Genomic DNA, 17,173 nt, shown 5'->3' with positions numbered 1-17,173 from the left:
GCGTTCAAGAAAAAGAGTACTATTGCGAGCTCATGTACTCAACGCTTTCAAGCGATGATCTTCATGAATACAACCAAGGATCGATCGAGTGTATTGGTGCTCTTGTCGAGTTCATAAAAAAATGCTAGGTACCGATCAAGAACAATCTCTCACTCGGCCTAAACTCTATGATTTGGATCCCGATACGTTGGAATTGGTGTTGAGCTATTGTACAGGAGCAAGCGAAATTGAATCTCTCAAATATTCGTGCAGAAATTTATTTCTAATATTGTCGGGTGGTTGGGATACGTTGGACAGTAAAGTCATGACCACCCATGAAGAAAATACCATCACAATGATGTATTCATACAAAAGAATCCATGAGAAGATGGAAAATTTATATTTACCAAGAGTTTACATGCATGTTGCTTTTGGAACTGTGGATGATACTCAAAGTATGATCGATAACGACGAAGAAGAGCTAGAGAATCCCTCGATCTTGCTTGAACAATTCATGGAATTGTTTGGAGTGCATAATTGCAAAAAAATTGGAGAGTATGAAGTTGAGGTTGTTATTGATTGGGAACAGTCGGAAGCTCTTATGGTGTCCTTGGATAATATTTATGAATCCACACAGCACGACTCAAAGGATGAAAACGTCTCACAGCTCAATGGAGAAGAATTGAATAAGGAGCCGATCAACATGCAGTATTATGCAACAACGGAAGAGGAGAGACAACAACTGATGAGACAGCATGTCACCATCAATGACAGGTTGAAACTATGGCGCAATCAACATCCTGCATTTATTAACACCAAGAAGATGGCTGTGAATCCATTCAGGGTATTTAAAAAGTTTATTCTGCACATCAATATCACTGGAGAACGTGAATCTACGAGAGGAATTCCAAGAGAGTCCATTATTCGCTTGACAAACAGGACCTATTACTATACGTTTTACAAAATAATGGATCCATACATTATTGACCTACGACTTGGACATGTAATTGAAGATTGGGGCCAAAAATTTAGCTTTCGAAAGCTAAACCTTTGGGAAGATGACTCTTCTGTAGAGGCCAAGCTCAGCAACATACCAAAAATTTGTCTATATGTCTTCTTTTATTTTCGATTAATACCGATTATGGAAAAGTATGAAATTCCTTTGAAATCAGTCTATGGCCACTCGGAAATGAATTACCTTAATGGACTCCTGAAACAAGTTGACGACATTCCAAAAATCTACAAATATTTCACTCTTCACCACAATATTATTTGCAGATATCGAAGACAGGTTATGAATAAGAAAATTGCTTTACCACCTATCAAGAACAGTAATTATGAAAAAAAAGCAATTGGCCCGCTTGCCATGATTGAATATTTTAATTTAATCTCTTTCGATACCATGAACGACAAAGAGAGAATACCATTTGTTCGTCTAGCCCTTCAACACATTTATCATTCCGAACTTTTAATATCTGAAGAGTGGCGAGAGAAGTATTTCACGCAATTTGGAATTGGCAAAGATGATGCAATACAAATCGAGCGAACATGTACAGAGAATGATCAAGTATTGACATTTACATTTCAAACTCTAGAATTTGATCGAACCACTGCCAAAATGAAACACAATATATTCACTCTTCCCATGTATCCACACATGAGCGTCTCCAATATGACTCACACTCGACCAAGTGATAAGCGATTATTTCATGTTACTGCAGGAATTGGCACCTTGGACAAGTGCTGTGTTGAAAAATGTTGTGCTGTGCCTTATTTAAGTCTATGTAACTGTTACGGTATTTGTTGTTGTTGGTGCATGACTTCATGTTGCTGCTATAAGGTTAACAAATCTATTGGAACTGCTCTAAGATCATGTGGTTTTCCGTCTTGGGTGGCCTCTGTAGCGGATTTGTGTTGCTGTGTGAATCACCGATTTCTTCCAGCACTTGATCTTGCATTCTTTTTTGATGTTTATTCTCTCATTAATTGCAGTCAGCCGTCATCGGGACAGTATTTCGAACGGTACTCCAAGTGGGAAGAATATGATCACTTTTAAGGGCACAGATTAAGAGATTAATATTGGACTTTCAAACAAACTAAAAACAGTCAAATAGTTGACATGAATTATTTCTGTTCAATTTCCTATTGTGTGTTTTTTGTAATGTTTTAACTGACAAGTGGCAGACCAAAAACGTGTTCTCCAGTGGCAGTAATCAAAAAAATACAATAACACTCTAGTTTAAACTCTCTCGGAATGAAATCAACAACAACAACTCTGATTGTTTTTTGCTTTTTAGTATGCTCCCTTCTCTTTGCACAATCAATTCTCGGAGGAAAACCTGAGGACGTGATGCCTGGAGTCGCGGAGTTAACCGATCAAAATTTTGATACATTCATCAAGAGTAACAAGTATGTCCTTGTAGAATTTTATGCACCAGTATGTAGTGTTTGATTTGTTATTATCTTGTTGTTAATTTCATTCATGATCCTTGTTATTATTATTTATTGTAATCATTATTAATTTTTATCATTGTTTTTTTCGTTTGGAAAATTTGTGATAAACTAAATGTGTAGTGGTGTGGACATTGTCAAGCCTTCTCCAAGTCTTTGGGCAAACTCGGAAAGGTTGTTTCCGAATCTAAAAGAACAGATGTCAAAATTGCCAAAGTAGATGGTGACAAGTATGAATCTTTATCCAATCGATTGAATTTAGAAGGATTCCCAACTATTTATTTATTCAAAGATGGCAATCTCAAGAACCCAATTACTCATGACGGCCCAATGACTGCCAAGGGAGTTCTTGATTTTATTTATGAAAATTCTAAAAAGTAAATTCTTGTATTATAATAAAATTAAATATTATTTATTATAATAATTATTTCAATGAATTTCAATATGAAACTATTTCAAAGATTAGAGACCTCACAAGCAACTGCCAAACACTTGTGTCAAGGTCTACAAAAAAAAATGGCTCAACAATATTCATCATCACTTCTCAACAATGATTTGTTTTCATTTTGCAAAATGCATGGACTTGGAAATGATTATTTGTACATGGATTGTTGTTTCGGAAATGGTCATTCCAATCCAATTGAAAATGATTTTCGGAAATATATTGAAAATTTAAATGCTCGTAATGAAACTCACACACTTGAGAATATCATTCAGAAATTATGTCATCGAAATTTTGGAATTGGTTCCGATGGTGTGATTTTCATAACGAAACCAAATTTGGAATTGTTAGAAAAAGATTCCAATTTCTCTCAACACGGCACTATTCATTGTCAAATGGAAATGTACAACTCGGATGGATCTAGCGGCGAAATGTGTGGAAATGGTTTGAGATGTGTCGCTCAGTATGCGTGTGATCGTTTGATTGAAATGAAAAAAATTGAAAAAATTCCAATTTCACAAACGAATCATTTGAACACAAGCTCAGAAGATTCTTCCTCTGTTTCACCATCGTATCAATATGGATATTGTATTCGCGTTCAAAGTAATCGAGGAAGAAAAGTCTATGATTGTATTTGTTATGCTGGAGTGGAAGAAGAACGAAACAAGAAGTTACAAAGTCCATTCACGAATTCACACACCAATTCATTTTGGGTTGAAATTGAAATGGGACCATTACAGACCAAAGCATCAAATTTTGACATGGCCTCAGATTTTGAAAACCCATTCATGGAAGTTTCTCTCGTCAAGCAAGAAGAAGGACTCATTCGAAAGGTTCTCTATTCATATACGTATGAACAAGAAAATATTCCGGTATTGAAAATTCCATTGTATTGCCTCTTAGTTCCAAATCCTCATGCTATTTGCTTTGTGAATGAAATTTTAAATTTAGAAAGGAATTCACACAATGATAATGTTGATGAGCATCATGTATGGAAGAAGGATGTCGATCAATTTCCATTAACCCTTGTTGGACCTGTCATTGAAAATGATCGAGAAATATTTCCTCAGAGAACCAATGTCGAGTTTATTGAACTAATCTCTCCCTCGTCAGAATTGAATAATTATGAAACAGCTGAAATAGAATCGACTAGTATTTTATCCATGCTGGAATCCAATTGCGTATTGAGAGTGAGACAGAGAACAGTAAGTTTGTTAAAAACAACCGTAAAACAATGATTCTAATGTGAAACAAAATCTGACCCTACTTTCAAATTATGATGATGCCTAACAAATATGTAGTGGGAAAGAGGAAGTGGTGAAACTAATGCTTGTGGTACTGGAGCATTTGCTGTTTCACAACTTGTCTATTTAAGGAAATTCTATGGACGACGACACGACACTGCTGAACAGAGCGATAATGACACAGAATCTCCACCTCTCATGTGCACGGTGCAAGTGAAGCTCAATGGAGGAGATTTATATTTCAAATATGATCGAAAGAAACAACAAGGTCTGTCTGAGACACTTGTCAACATGGTTGGACCTGTGAGCTATGTCTGTAATGGCACTTTCAGAATAGTTGATTTCTTGTAATAACTACAAGCAAGTAAAAGTAGAATCTAGATAATTTAGCTCAATTGCTGTAGCGGGCTTACTGACCACCAAGGGACGGAAGTCGTTTTACTACTTTGCTAAATGAAATTCTTAAATATCACAAGGGAGCATGGTCTAGTGGTATGATTCCTGCTTTGGGTGCAGGAGGCCGTGGGTTCGATTCCCACTGCTCCCCGTTAATTTTTCTTTTGGTCGATAATGTTTGCTATCATGACCTTACGTATGGAGTGGTTTTATATGCCGAAATATGCTGTAATTCTTCTTTTTGACATGCCAGAATTCTGTAACATTGTATCAATATTTATGAAATTGATTATTAAAAGGCACAAATAGTGAATTGTCATTTTCACAAATCTTAAAGTCTTTTATTAAATATCTACAAGTCAAAATTAAAACTGCAATGAAATCCCATTCGATTGGTTGACGATATGGTATTTTTGGGAAGTGGGAAAATAATCTCTCTGTCAAATTCTTGTGTGCTCCATTCCAAACTTTTCACAAACAACACGGTGACAATACCCTTCTTGACTCACATCCAATCCAGCATTTTTCCATCCCCAACAATTTTGACATGGATGACAAAACTCTCTGATGTGCCACTTGGACAACTTTATTTCTTTGCATGTTTCCGAGTTTGCTACTCCTTTTTATCACAACAAGGTCCATTAGTCATAACAAAAAACAATGCAATGCACACTCCAGGTAAATATCCACAAATGGTTGCTCCGAGAGTGATACAGAACCAAATGTGTCTTCCCATGTAGGCAGAATCATCCCAATCCATGTCGCTATTTGGAGAAACGTAGAAGCTGATGTAGACAGCCAATGGAGGAAGAATGAATGATAATAGAACGAGACCGAAGGTTGCAGCTGTTGTTTGATCGTCTCCACAACAAGTCATTTTTTTGAACTAATCTTTTGGTTGACAACTGAAAGGTTCAATTACAGAGTGATCATGTCTCCATGAATAACTTGAGACCTTGCGAAAACAAAGCTTTCACTTAGTTCCATCATGAATTCTCTATCATTAAAAATTCCCTGGATAAAAATAATTAGAACGAGTAATACTGCTATCGTAATAACATCCTTATCCTGCCTTAATTGTTCAGATGTGTTTTGCGAAGTGTTGGCTGCCTCTATTATTTCCTTATCTAATGTTCTCAATGCTTCAGATGCAAGTTGTTAATCAAATAAGTTAGCATCATTTTTAGAAGCAGCCCACACAACATGTTTATCATTTCCATTTCACATGCATAAGGACGCAAAAGTGAAGAACCTATCCTCTATTTCTGTATCATCTGCATTTTTCAATGTATAACCATTGCGTTTAACAGCATCCTGAATGTTTGTACATTGGTTGAAATGATGTTTGATGGATAATAAAACGGAAAGGAAATCTTTAAGGGTCTTCAGCTAATTCCAAACCAAAAATTGCAAGTGAGAAAGCTGATACGCTCGTTGCTAGTTGGTTGAACCAGCTCAAAGAAACTTCCAAGCCAGGAAAGCTTGTGATGGAAGAATTGACTTGGAACATCGGCTATCCAAAGACAGGATCTATACTTTGTCTACTTTTTCATGGATACTTTTGACATGATCATTTCCGATGAGGAAGAGTTTGACTTGGATGATTCATGTTCTTCCAAGAGGATTCATCATATGAGGATGAAGCCACTTCTAATGATACTGAAACATTCCTGAGACGATCTTCAAGGATAAAACAGAACAACATTCACAAAATCCAAAATCTTGAACGGTCGATCATACCAAAGTCACCCAATGACAACCAGAGCGACGCTTATTCATGTTCACTCAATAAAAAAGTTGACTGAAGAAAAAATTTACCAAGATCGTCTATCAATTTTGCACTCGTGTTCATCCTCAGCATTTCTCCTCGTTTTTCAAGATATTCTTCCGATTTTTGAAACCATATAATAATATTCACCACCAACAACAACATGGATGATTTGAGCGATCCCATTGTGGATACCATTACCAACACTTTTAGTAATGAAACAGCCACACCACCATTCATGGGATTGGAATTTCATTCAACATCATCCTTGAAATTAATGAATCCAAATAACATGATGATGGCAAAAAACAATAATATCAGTAAATTGCATGTGGATAGTGTGGAAGAAGGAATTTCGGTCGTGAATGAATTCGGATTGGATTTTCTCTTGATGGACATTTCCGTACATCATCAACAGCAGCAAAATTTACAAAACAAGGCTAGCAGAACATCCAATACGCCCAACAACAACAACACAGCAACTCTTCAATCATCCAATCTACCCAATAGTAGTACGAGTCATCTCTTGGATTTGAGGCAAATTTGTCAAAAACACAACGTTTCATCACGACAATATCTATTTCGTACGACTGATTGGTCTCATTGCATGGTCGGAAAGGTCGACGAAGCAGCTTTCCAGGCAGCCTTTGGAATTTATTCACCCACTAACAAAAAGCTACTGTGCTCCGATAAGCCCTATGATGTCCCTGGATTAGATGAATACAGTGCTTCTGGTACGATCCCACCATCATCAACACCTCTTGATAATACTTCATCAAAAAAGACCTCCTCAAGCAAGCAGAACAAACAACAGCTTGCACCCTTTGCCATTCCATCCACTGCAGGTACTCTCTCACAAATTCATATTCAAGCTCAAGCTGCCAAGCTCATTCTTCAACAGGAATTGCAATGGGCTACACATTTATGCATTCCTGCCGTTCTCTTCCCAGAACCTCAAAATAAGGAAATGGCAATGGCACTAGCTCAATTTATTAATCTCATACTTCCGACCATGGGAAATACCGCCATATGGATACGATTTAGTGCTAATAATTATTACTTGTGGAATTTAGTGAGAACCATGTGCAATAGTCATACTTTACTGATTCCAGTTTTGGATTTAAAAAATAAGGACGTGGAAGAGTTAATCTTATCGCTCAAACAATCAAGTCAACAACATGGAGAAAGTGACAAGAAGAAGAAGAAAACAAATACAGGTGTCACACCCGAGCAATATGCACCACAGGACACACTGTGGAATGCATTTGAAAAGCAAACATTTGGAGCTGAAAATTCTACAGTGACATCCCTTTCTGTTTGGATTGCAGAAAATGTAAGAACAATAATATTGAATTTGGATCTCTTTTCAAGGCCTGTAAACAATGCCACTCCATTTCTCCATGATGAAGTCGCTCAATTCCTTGCAAAAACATTTAAATACGACATTCAATTTGTTTTGAGCGCAGCAGGCTTTGAAAATGAGCCAAGTCCAAACATGACTCTCTATAAGAGAACCATTGCGTCACTCTTCGAGACAAGCTGCATGTTAACTAATGTGGAAGTGTTCAGCAAGTCATTTAGAGATTTTTTACAGAGGCCTTTACAACCTTTAATTGATAATTTGGATAGTCAAACCTATGAAGTGTTCGAGAGAGATCCCATCAAATACATGCTCTATGAAAAGTCTGCAGAGAAGGCTCTCCTCGATCTATACGAAGCAAAGAAAAAGAAAGCATCTAGCGAAGAAGACATCAAAACCATACGTGTCATTGCCATGGTCTTGGGAGCTGGTCGTGGTCCAATTGTTAAGGCCGTTTTGAGAGCAGCTCGAACCACTAAAGTTCCTGTTTTGGTGTACGCCGTGGAGAAAAATCCTAATGCCCTAAGTCATCTCCTCTACTACAAAAAGACCATTTGGCGAACATTTACACAAGCGCACGCAGGTGAAAATTTGGAAATTCCAATTGTTGAAATTATTCAAAAAGATATGCGTGTGTGGAATCCTCCAGAGAAGGCAGACTTACTGGTCTCTGAATTATTAGGTTCATTTGGCGACAATGAATTGAGTCCAGAATGTTTAGATGGAGCTCAACGTCTCTTGAAAGAGAATGGCGAAGGGATTTCCATACCTGCACGTTACACTTCATACTTGAGCCCACTTTGCAGTTACAAGGTTTGGAGTGAAGTGAAAAATTTACAAAAATCAACCGTTTTTGAAGCACCTGCCTTTGAGACTGGTTATGTTTGTCTTGTTCACAGAGGCGTTGTTCTAGACAAACCTCAACGATGTTTCACCTTTATCCATCCCAATCCTCAAGTCACAGAAGCTCTCAAAGAAAAGGAGAATGCATTGGATGACACAAATGAAACTTACAACTTGCACATTCCACTTGTGAACAATGATCGATACGTTTCCCTCCGATTCAAATCTCAACAGAATGCAGTGGTACATGGTCTCATTGGCTATTTCGAATGTCAATTATATAAGGATGTATGGATGAGTATTTTACCTGAGACTTTTTCTTCAGGAATGTTTAGCTGGTTCCCAATTTTCTTCCCAATTGAAACTCCAGTCATTGTCAAAAAGGGAGAAGACATTGGAGTTCAAATGTGGAGAAATTGTGATCATGATGTAACAAGAAAAGTGTGGTATGAATGGTGTGTGACCACCAATTCTACCTGTTCCAAGATTCATAATAGTCATGGAAAGCATTATTACATTTCACTCTAGATTTTGTTTAACCTCCTTATTATTCGTTTAGGTGACAGCAAATACTATTTATTTGTCCTCAAGGCATGCTTGTGTGAAATAAACACACCACCATAGATTTTCAAATTGTAGTGCCCTGTTTCTCCGGAGAATTCAAGAACCAAATGCCATTTTCAATCGTGCACCGAATTTAAGCGCCTATTTTAAACGCTTGTTCCTCGAGTGTTCTCCCCTACTGCAGTGGTCTGTAACACCTCAAGTTTATTCCACATGCAAATTGAATGACAACCACTTGGATGTTACAATGGAACACCAGGAACGTCTGTTTTAGGGCCTACGTGAATATTCGTTTAACAAGAGACAACAACAACTCCCATCAATTTATCTGTCAAAAAAACAAACCACTTTTCACACATGACAACACTCAAAGTATTCATTGCCACTGTGTTGTTGGTTGCGTTGTTCGCATGCATGACCACTTCATCGGTTTCTGCTGCTAAACCCCGCAGATATCAACACGACATGCATGTCTTGAAACAACTTCTCAAAGAAATCATTCAAGAAGGTGAATGGAACTCTGAACAAGTTCACGAAGAAGTGGATAACTCTTTCATTCCTGCTGCAGACATGACATCCATGGCTACTTCTTCCTCTGAATTTCCATGTGCTGTTGCAGCCACTCCATTCCGTTCTGAAAAATCCATTGATGAATTTATTGCAACTGTAACCACCAATCCTCAACAATTGTTGTCTGAATTTGGAAAATTCATTCTAACACCTTCCTTTCCCTTCTCTTTGAAACAAGCCTTAAAAATATTGCAAGCAGTTGCTGCTACTCAACCTCGTGTGGTTCGTAAGCACGTTACCGAAAGCTTATTGAAACGTTTGATGGATATGAAATCGAATGAAGCCATCGGATTGATTCAAAGTGTTTCTGATCGTGATTGGGAACGTTTCAAATTGTTGGAATTGTTGGTATCCAATATTGTGGATTTACCAACGAATCGTGAATATGTCTTGATGGCTCTTTTCAATGATCCTATCGTGAAGGAGAAGGCTTCCTTGTTATTGAATGAAGTTAAACTTCATGATTGTGCTATGGGTGCGTATAACAGCCTTGCTTCCGGTTCAAGAGTCTTGTTTGTTCTGGAAAGAAGCGACTCAATGATGTATTCCAAACTCACCTATTCCTCATCAGTCTCTCGTTATGATTTTGCCAAATACCACTTGATTCAATTGTTAAAGCAATTGCCAGCTACCACTTTATTCAATGTAGTGTCCTACCATGAAAAGATTTTCACCAAGTTTGATCAATTCGTTCCTGCAACTCCTCAAAATATTGAACTTGTAGCTAAAAGCCCATTCCCTTCAAGTGGTACTTCATCGAGCTCGATCAATTTGGAAGAATCATTGAAGAATGCTCTCAAGCTCTTTACTCCAGCTCTTTCACAACAAATGGGAAATAATACAGTATATTTGTTGAGCTGTGGCCCAGGAAATCGTGGAGAATTCAAGGATGCTGAAAAGTTGGCTGACTCAATTCGTGAATATGCAGAGATGGCTCGTGCTCCAGTGAATGCCATTGCCTTCACAATTGGAAGTGAACACTTTTCAGTGAGCAATGCAGAGGCTTATCGTGAAATGACAAGTCGTAATTTGAATGCTATTGCCTATGCTACTGGTGGATTCTTTAGAAGAAATTAAGAAAGTGTGAGCAACTGGTATCTTGGAAAAGGAATTGATGATAATGAAATAAAAGAAATTCCAAGATAAAGCGTTTCAAATAGTCATACTCGTTGAGAATTAATACTTTCCTTCAGTGTAGCGCAAATTTGGCTCTGTTATTGTGACTTTCAATTTAAAATTGTAAACTGACCATGCTCTCTTTCATCAAACGGAATATTACAAATACGGAGATGCTCGTACATTGATGAATCTCAAATTACCTCAGTATCAAGAAGGATGTGAGTGTGTAAGGCATTGAGGAGATGTATACATTCTACTCAGCAATAAACGGCAAGTTATTTTAAGCATTTTCAAAATTATGAAGATATTTCATGATAATGAATACTAGAGAAAAACATTGTTCATTGTGATGTCAAACCTTTGAATTTATCCATCAAGTTTCAAATCTTTAAGATTGGAAAGGTTACAGTAGTTCTTTTCAAAGAGCTATGAAGCGCCATCTAACATTTAAAAAAATAAATCGAACAGGTCGTTAAATTCAGAGGATTCGCTGGAGGAATCTGAAGGATAACAATGGTTATCAATAACGGGTGGTGGCATCACTTTGCGTATCTTGTAACGCATTTCACATTGTGTTTCTGTGTCCAGTGCTACCAAATCCAATATTCCCTTCTTAATATCAGCAATGATGGTGAGCTCATTCACGAGTGAACATTCCATTGACAGAGCTGTCATTTGATTGGCAGCCTCCACACAATTCTCAAAATAATCACGCTCTAATACTTCATTAGATAAAATACATGCATCCATCTTACTAAATAAATACAAAGGTTCACATCGTTCTTGAATGACTTTCCATTTTAACAAATCCAACAGTCTGACTTTTTCAGCAGTGCACACCTCTCCAGCTGTGAGAATTTGCTGCCTTTCCAATAATACAACTTGTCCTCTTCTAATTCTGGTAGTAATGTTATTATTGAGAAAAATATAGGTCATATATGGTAGCGCTCCTGTCTCTCCTTCGAAAAATACATTTTCCTTTATGATAGATCCAACTTTGGCTTTTTTTAAAGACACATGTTTTGATATCTCATTACACAAAGTATAATAATTCTCACAATTTGTAAATAATAGTGCAATTTCTCCAACCAATAATTCTTTAAATTGTGTAAGAGCCTTCACAAGTTCTTGATCACGACTCTGTGATGACTGTTTGGTTACAGAGCTGATAGAATTCTGAATTTTCGTTTTTAAATTCCGTATCAATCCATCAATAGAGACTCGAGAAAGAGAGTGCTTCCCAACATATAACTCTGAATATAGCTCAGAATCTTGATTGGACAAGGCTCTTCTTAATGTTTGTAATTCGGTTGTTTCCACTCCCGAAATTTTAAGAATAACAATATTATTGAAACGTTCAAACAGCTCTGTAAATTGATCACTTGCTTGTGATTTAAAGATCTTTCGATCCGAAGCATAGAACGGACATGATTTATCAAATTTAAATTTCATCGTTCCGTTGGGAAATTCCAATCGAGGCATTTTCTTTTGTATTTTGTTTTATTCCATTCTGAAAATGAAATCCATAAAACTCCATTTTGCATCAAGCTCAAGATTGATAGGCCAATGTGAGGGTTTGTTCATTTGTTGTTTACTGGATGGGTGAATTCAATTCAAACGAAATTCATTCCGAAATTTTGAGAGAATAAAACTCTCCTTCAACGAGGTCTAACGTTTTGGAACATAAATTTAAAAATTTCCGACACTTTTCGAGCAATCCGACCATTTCACTAATTTTTCAATTTCCTCTCTTCCTCTTTGTTTCTTGTCTGGATTTTTGTGGTGGAAAACCTAGGTTCGTTGTTTGACAATATATAACCAGCGCTTAAACAAAGTTTAGTGTTGTTGTTTGGTTGTTTGCTTTACAACTGTCATTTTTGAAAATATTTATTGCGCACTAATTTTTAACTTTAGAATTTTGGAGTTATTTTAAGCTTTTTTGGGACAATAATAGATCAAAATATTTAATATTAGCTTTCGAATATCAGACGTCTCATTACAACACCATAAGAACAACATCAACAACAAATTTCAAAATCTTAAAAAGTGAAATAAATCAGCTTAGCAAACAGTAAAAGATTTGATATCAGCATCACACTCCATGGTTTCTTTACGTGAAGTAATCACTCCTTCTTGTTGTCGTATTTGATCTTGCTCTAGTGAGAATTTGTGAAAGAAAAAGCTTAAGTTTACTTACGGCTCAAACATTGCATTTCAAACGTTGAAGCAACATCACCATGTGGAACACAAAGGTTGCGTTCAGGACTAACAATGGGTGTAGTAGGCTTTTGTGTTGTTGCTGCTGTCTCAAGATATCGACAACCAAAGTCATTCTGCAGCAAATGGAAAACCGGTCAAAAATGAAGGTCGGAAATTTTTAAATTTATGTTTTAGACCAATCATCCCAACATTTCATTTTAATTAAAAAAATATTCTCGTCATCATCATGAGCGTTGTTGAATACTTACGAGCTCCTCTTCATGATTTATTTGCTTGGGCCAGAACAGGTTCCATGTGGCCTGTAACCTTTGGTTTGGCTTGTTGTGCTGTAGAAATGATGCACGTTGCTGCTGCCCGATACGATTTGGAACGTTATGGTATTTTCTTCCGTCCTACTCCTAGACAATCCGATGCCATGATTATTGCTGGAACGTTGACTAACAAGATGGCTCCTGCTTTGAGAAAGGTTTGGGATCAAATGGCTGAACCAAGATATTCGATTAGTATGGGATCATGTGCAAACGGAGGCGGTTATTATCACTTTAGTTATCACGTGGTGAGAGGCGCTGACCAAATCATTCCTGTGGATGTCTATGTGCCAGGATGCCCACCAACAGCTGAAGCATTGTTGTACGGAGTGTACATGTTACAAAAGAAGATTAAGAGAAATCCATACAAGGCACATATTATTGAACAAGATTTTAATCAACCAGGAAAATTGCTCACAAGGAAGCCACAAGAATTGACTCCTTCTGAAGAGTTGAAAGAATTGAGAGAGAAACAATATTAGTTTCATCATCAGCTTTTTTTGTTCGCTAATGTTTAATATTCATCATTAATTGGGTCATCAGCAATTATATTTTGAATTTTTATGAGTTGATTACAACAACAGCAGTAGCAACAACAACACACCAAACACTCCAATCTCTTCAATCACTTTATCAATTTATTAGTACACACATTCTTCCGTTCATTCTTTCACTACCTCCTTCCTCTCAAATTGTGCAGATTTCATAGGATTCTAATATTGTAATTAATATTATCAGTACAAAACAACAATTTATTATTATTATTTGAATAACATACTTGTGAAATTCCGAGTGGATTTATTGTACTCCAATTTCATCCGTCGATAAGCACAATTAACACCAACAATAAAAAGGGAATTTTCGTTATCATCAAACAACACTTGGAAAACAGGCAAACAGTTTGGTTTTCAAGCACAACAATTATCAAACTCAAAGTTTTTGACAGTACTACCAATCTTCTATTCTTTTATTTTCCGTGCAACATCTATTGTTTTTCTCACTGAATTCACAGTGGGATCGAATAGATGACTACAAAGGTATCTACATCTTGAGCACAAGAACATCGCTGTTTTGGAGTCGGTCATGCAAAAAGAAATCTTCATCTAAATCAAGAAGAACTTCATGCCCATGTCTGTCAATGTTCTTCAAATAAATTTTGTGATTATCCAACTTGGTCGATTTCTTCATTTTGAGAACTATGGACTTGGTGATGGATTTCAGTTGAGAAATATCAATGTGACTCGATACACGCACTCTCTTGGTATAGTCTGTCTGATAACCATCCACAAAACATTTAATGAATAAGGTAATGAGCTCTTGCGAAGGTGTGTCACCATTGCTACTCGATGAGGGACTTGTAGTGGTTGGACTCATTGAGGTTGGACTTGGGATGGATGTAACATCTTCTTTGAGAGGAGATGAAACACTGGATGGAGCATGCAAATTTCCACTACTCTCCGAAGAGTTGGAGACATCTCCTCCTCCTCCTCTCGGTTTGACTTTGGTCGCTTTTCTACTCTTTCCAGAGCAGTTCAGTGCAGAGGAGGGTGAAACAACGGCAGTGTTTGTACTACTATTATGTGGTCGATCACTACTGCCAAATTCTGTTTTCATGTATGGAGTGAGAGGATGTGATGTTTCCAATAAAGTCATTGGTTGGTCAAATACTTGTTTGTGAAGAGGTGGGGAATGAGGCATGTCCGCAGAGTGAGTATGAGGATGTGAATGAATGGAGGATGCTTTTGGAGACTCTGCAACGGCCGCAGTATGAGTGTACTGCTCATGTGAGCATAACTTTTTCTTTGTGGCTCGTCCAGATTTTGGGGATTTCTTAGTGGTTGTCGGTGAGGTATTGCCCGAATCTGTGGAACTGTTATCCACGAATGAAGAGCAATTGCAACTGGTTGTCACGACAGTGTTAGGAATTGCGTGATGATGGATGGTAGGTGGAGATGGGACGGAGGATGATGTTCTCTGATTGCCCTTGATGGGCTTGTCTTCTGTGTCGGATTGATCTTCGTCACTGGTGGTGGATGCAGTATCAGAGTCTTCTGCATCGTGATCGTCGTCATGACTGTTCAAAACAAAATCAAGGGTGACTTTTTCTAAAATTCCTTTAGAGGCAGTAAATAAATAATTTTCAAAGGTGGAATCGTGTTCTCCTCGTCTTCGAAGCCATTCACTTTTCTTTTCTGTACAATCGGGGCAAGTAAAGATGTCCTTGTAGAGCACAAACGCCCCTTCATTGTCCAAACAATTAATATGAAAAGAAGAGTCACATTTCGAACAAATACGTAGACGGTTCGCAATTTGTGAAGTTTCTGTAACATTTGGAGATGAATTACATGTTGCACTCTCACAAATACCACAAACTTTGCAATCACTACAAAGCCAATCCTCAAAAAATTTCTTGTCGAGTTTAGGATTTCCACAGCACTTTTTGCAAAATGTTTTTCCACATTGATCGTTGGAACATGTCACGGTTATTTTGTAATTCTTTCCACACGAATGGCATGCATTCTTATCACTGGCCTCGAATTTGTTTCGTTTCGATGATTTCCGTTTGCTTTTCTTTTTTTCTCTCTCTTCTTCATCAGAAAATGAATACTCTTCTTCTTCATCATTGTTAGGCTTTTGGTGCTCATTATCGTCGCTCATTGTATCAGAATCATTGTCAGAAATTAATATTGTCACATCATCCTCGTCATCAGAAATAACTTTCTTTTTTTTGTTGTCATTGGAAGAAGATACTGGATTCACTTTTCGCTTTTTGTCATTTGTAGTTGAAATTGTTAAATTATTTCCTGAAAAACTTTGTCTTCGATTTTGCAAAGAATTATTGTCGAGTAGTTCTTCTGATTGAGCATACAACAAGGCTTGTCTCATAGCCTCAGCTAATTTCTTGTTTTTTCTTGTCATTTTATCTGTAATCACATCAGAATTCTTTGTATAAATTTCTACAACCTTGTCCATACAGTAACTAGAATAGTGTTGGTGAGAGGTGAATTTGTTGAAAAAATGGTTGATTGTCCGTGAGTATTAATTTTGAAATTGTAATTGTAAAATATTGTATGGAGGCATGAATGGTAGAGGGAAGGATTTCTATGCTCACTGCACAGTTCATCAATAAAATATTTGTACTTACTACTTGGATTTGTCGTCACCAAAAAATTCAATAAGTGTTGTATTAGTATCTTCTTCATCCATTTGTTCAAGAATTTCCTCCCGTATTGCTTTTGGAATGTGTGGGGCGTGAGGAGAAATAACCTTTGCTGGCCAATAGGGGCAGCCATCTAAATTGTTGTATTTATCATAAAATGATGGTAGTCCATCGTCATGACATTAATTATGAGATCCGAAGTTATAATTTAATGAGAATACAATAGGATGATATATTACTAAAAATGATCATTATACAAAAAAACTTGCCTAATTTTACAAATATCAAATCTCCCTCCCGAATATCCTTATCCAACTGAGAATTATATTTCTTCTCTGTTTCTTTTGTTTTGCTGGTCTTTGGTTTTTCTTCCATCTGTACTTTATTTTTAGATGATGTATGGGAAGCCTTTTGACGATTAGCAAGTACTGCAGTTGTGGCGGTTGAATTCATCTGAGAAGCAACAGCCACTTGTTGTAATTGTTGAAGACCGATCATGGCCACTGCCGCACTCTGTTGTAAATGATTCAAGGAGGGTTGCGGTTGTTGCTGATGATGCGAATGCGAATGAAAAAACCGACGCTGAGAGGATGAAACGACTTTGCTCATTTTTTTTAGCGTTTATTTTTTTAAAATTAATTTTTTTAGTGCCTTTTTTTCCATTGTGAGACTCTTTAGTGATGAGTGACAATTCAAGAAGCGAAGGATGATGCATTGAGAGGTCAATGACAAGTGTCGAAAGATGTATG

At 37.0% G+C, this 17,173-nt stretch overlaps 10 protein-coding genes across 10 annotated transcripts; 6 read left to right on the top strand and 4 right to left on the bottom strand.

Moving 5' to 3' along the window:
- Nucleotides 1-121: 121 nt before the first annotated feature.
- Nucleotides 122-2,035, top strand: C9374_001125 (uncharacterized protein; the record flags this gene model as incomplete). Its single annotated transcript, XM_044686883.1, has 1 exon — nt 122-2,035. One exon carries the CDS (start codon nt 122-124, stop codon nt 2,033-2,035), a length of 1,914 nt encoding a protein of 637 aa, XP_044551523.1.
- Nucleotides 2,036-2,233: 198 nt separating this feature from the next.
- On the top strand, nt 2,234-2,811 carry C9374_001124 (uncharacterized protein; the record flags this gene model as incomplete). Its single annotated transcript, XM_044686872.1, has 2 exons — nt 2,234-2,416; nt 2,554-2,811. 2 exons carry the CDS (start codon nt 2,234-2,236, stop codon nt 2,809-2,811), a joined length of 441 nt encoding a protein of 146 aa, XP_044551522.1.
- Nucleotides 2,812-2,946: 135 nt separating this feature from the next.
- Nucleotides 2,947-4,467, top strand: C9374_001123 (uncharacterized protein; the record flags this gene model as incomplete). The annotated part of the gene is made up of 2 exons (XM_044686861.1): nt 2,947-4,077; nt 4,174-4,467. 2 exons carry the CDS (start codon nt 2,947-2,949, stop codon nt 4,465-4,467), a joined length of 1,425 nt encoding a protein of 474 aa, XP_044551521.1.
- A 658-nt stretch (nt 4,468-5,125) lies between these two features.
- C9374_001122 (uncharacterized protein) lies at nt 5,126-5,389 on the bottom strand (the record flags this gene model as incomplete). The annotated part of the gene is made up of 1 exon (XM_044686850.1): nt 5,126-5,389. The coding sequence occupies one exon, from the start codon at nt 5,387-5,389 to the stop codon at nt 5,126-5,128; it is 264 nt and encodes an 87-aa protein (XP_044551520.1).
- A 1,054-nt stretch (nt 5,390-6,443) lies between these two features.
- C9374_001121 (uncharacterized protein) lies at nt 6,444-9,011 on the top strand (the record flags this gene model as incomplete). The annotated part of the gene is made up of 1 exon (XM_044686839.1): nt 6,444-9,011. One exon carries the CDS (start codon nt 6,444-6,446, stop codon nt 9,009-9,011), a length of 2,568 nt encoding a protein of 855 aa, XP_044551519.1.
- A 393-nt stretch (nt 9,012-9,404) lies between these two features.
- C9374_001120 (uncharacterized protein) lies at nt 9,405-10,694 on the top strand (the record flags this gene model as incomplete). Its single annotated transcript, XM_044686828.1, has 1 exon — nt 9,405-10,694. One exon carries the CDS (start codon nt 9,405-9,407, stop codon nt 10,692-10,694), a length of 1,290 nt encoding a protein of 429 aa, XP_044551518.1.
- Nucleotides 10,695-11,183: 489 nt separating this feature from the next.
- Nucleotides 11,184-12,218, bottom strand: C9374_001119 (uncharacterized protein; the record flags this gene model as incomplete). The annotated part of the gene is made up of 1 exon (XM_044686816.1): nt 11,184-12,218. One exon carries the CDS (start codon nt 12,216-12,218, stop codon nt 11,184-11,186), a length of 1,035 nt encoding a protein of 344 aa, XP_044551517.1.
- Nucleotides 12,219-13,182: 964 nt separating this feature from the next.
- Nucleotides 13,183-13,746, top strand: C9374_001118 (uncharacterized protein; the record flags this gene model as incomplete). The annotated part of the gene is made up of 1 exon (XM_044686805.1): nt 13,183-13,746. One exon carries the CDS (start codon nt 13,183-13,185, stop codon nt 13,744-13,746), a length of 564 nt encoding a protein of 187 aa, XP_044551516.1.
- A 559-nt stretch (nt 13,747-14,305) lies between these two features.
- Nucleotides 14,306-16,471, bottom strand: C9374_001117 (uncharacterized protein; the record flags this gene model as incomplete). The annotated part of the gene is made up of 2 exons (XM_044686794.1): nt 14,306-16,244; nt 16,410-16,471. The coding sequence occupies 2 exons, from the start codon at nt 16,469-16,471 to the stop codon at nt 14,306-14,308; spliced, it is 2,001 nt and encodes a 666-aa protein (XP_044551515.1).
- Nucleotides 16,472-16,625: 154 nt separating this feature from the next.
- On the bottom strand, nt 16,626-17,033 carry C9374_001116 (uncharacterized protein; the record flags this gene model as incomplete). The annotated part of the gene is made up of 1 exon (XM_044686783.1): nt 16,626-17,033. One exon carries the CDS (start codon nt 17,031-17,033, stop codon nt 16,626-16,628), a length of 408 nt encoding a protein of 135 aa, XP_044551514.1.
- Nucleotides 17,034-17,173: the final 140 nt, after the last annotated feature.

This window comes from Naegleria lovaniensis (assembly GCF_003324165.1).
Source record: "Naegleria lovaniensis strain ATCC 30569 chromosome Unknown tig012, whole genome shotgun sequence".
Taxonomy (NCBI): Eukaryota; Heterolobosea; class Eutetramitea; order Acrasida; family Naegleriidae; genus Naegleria; species Naegleria lovaniensis.
This window is presented reverse-complemented; position numbering and strand designations above follow the sequence as displayed.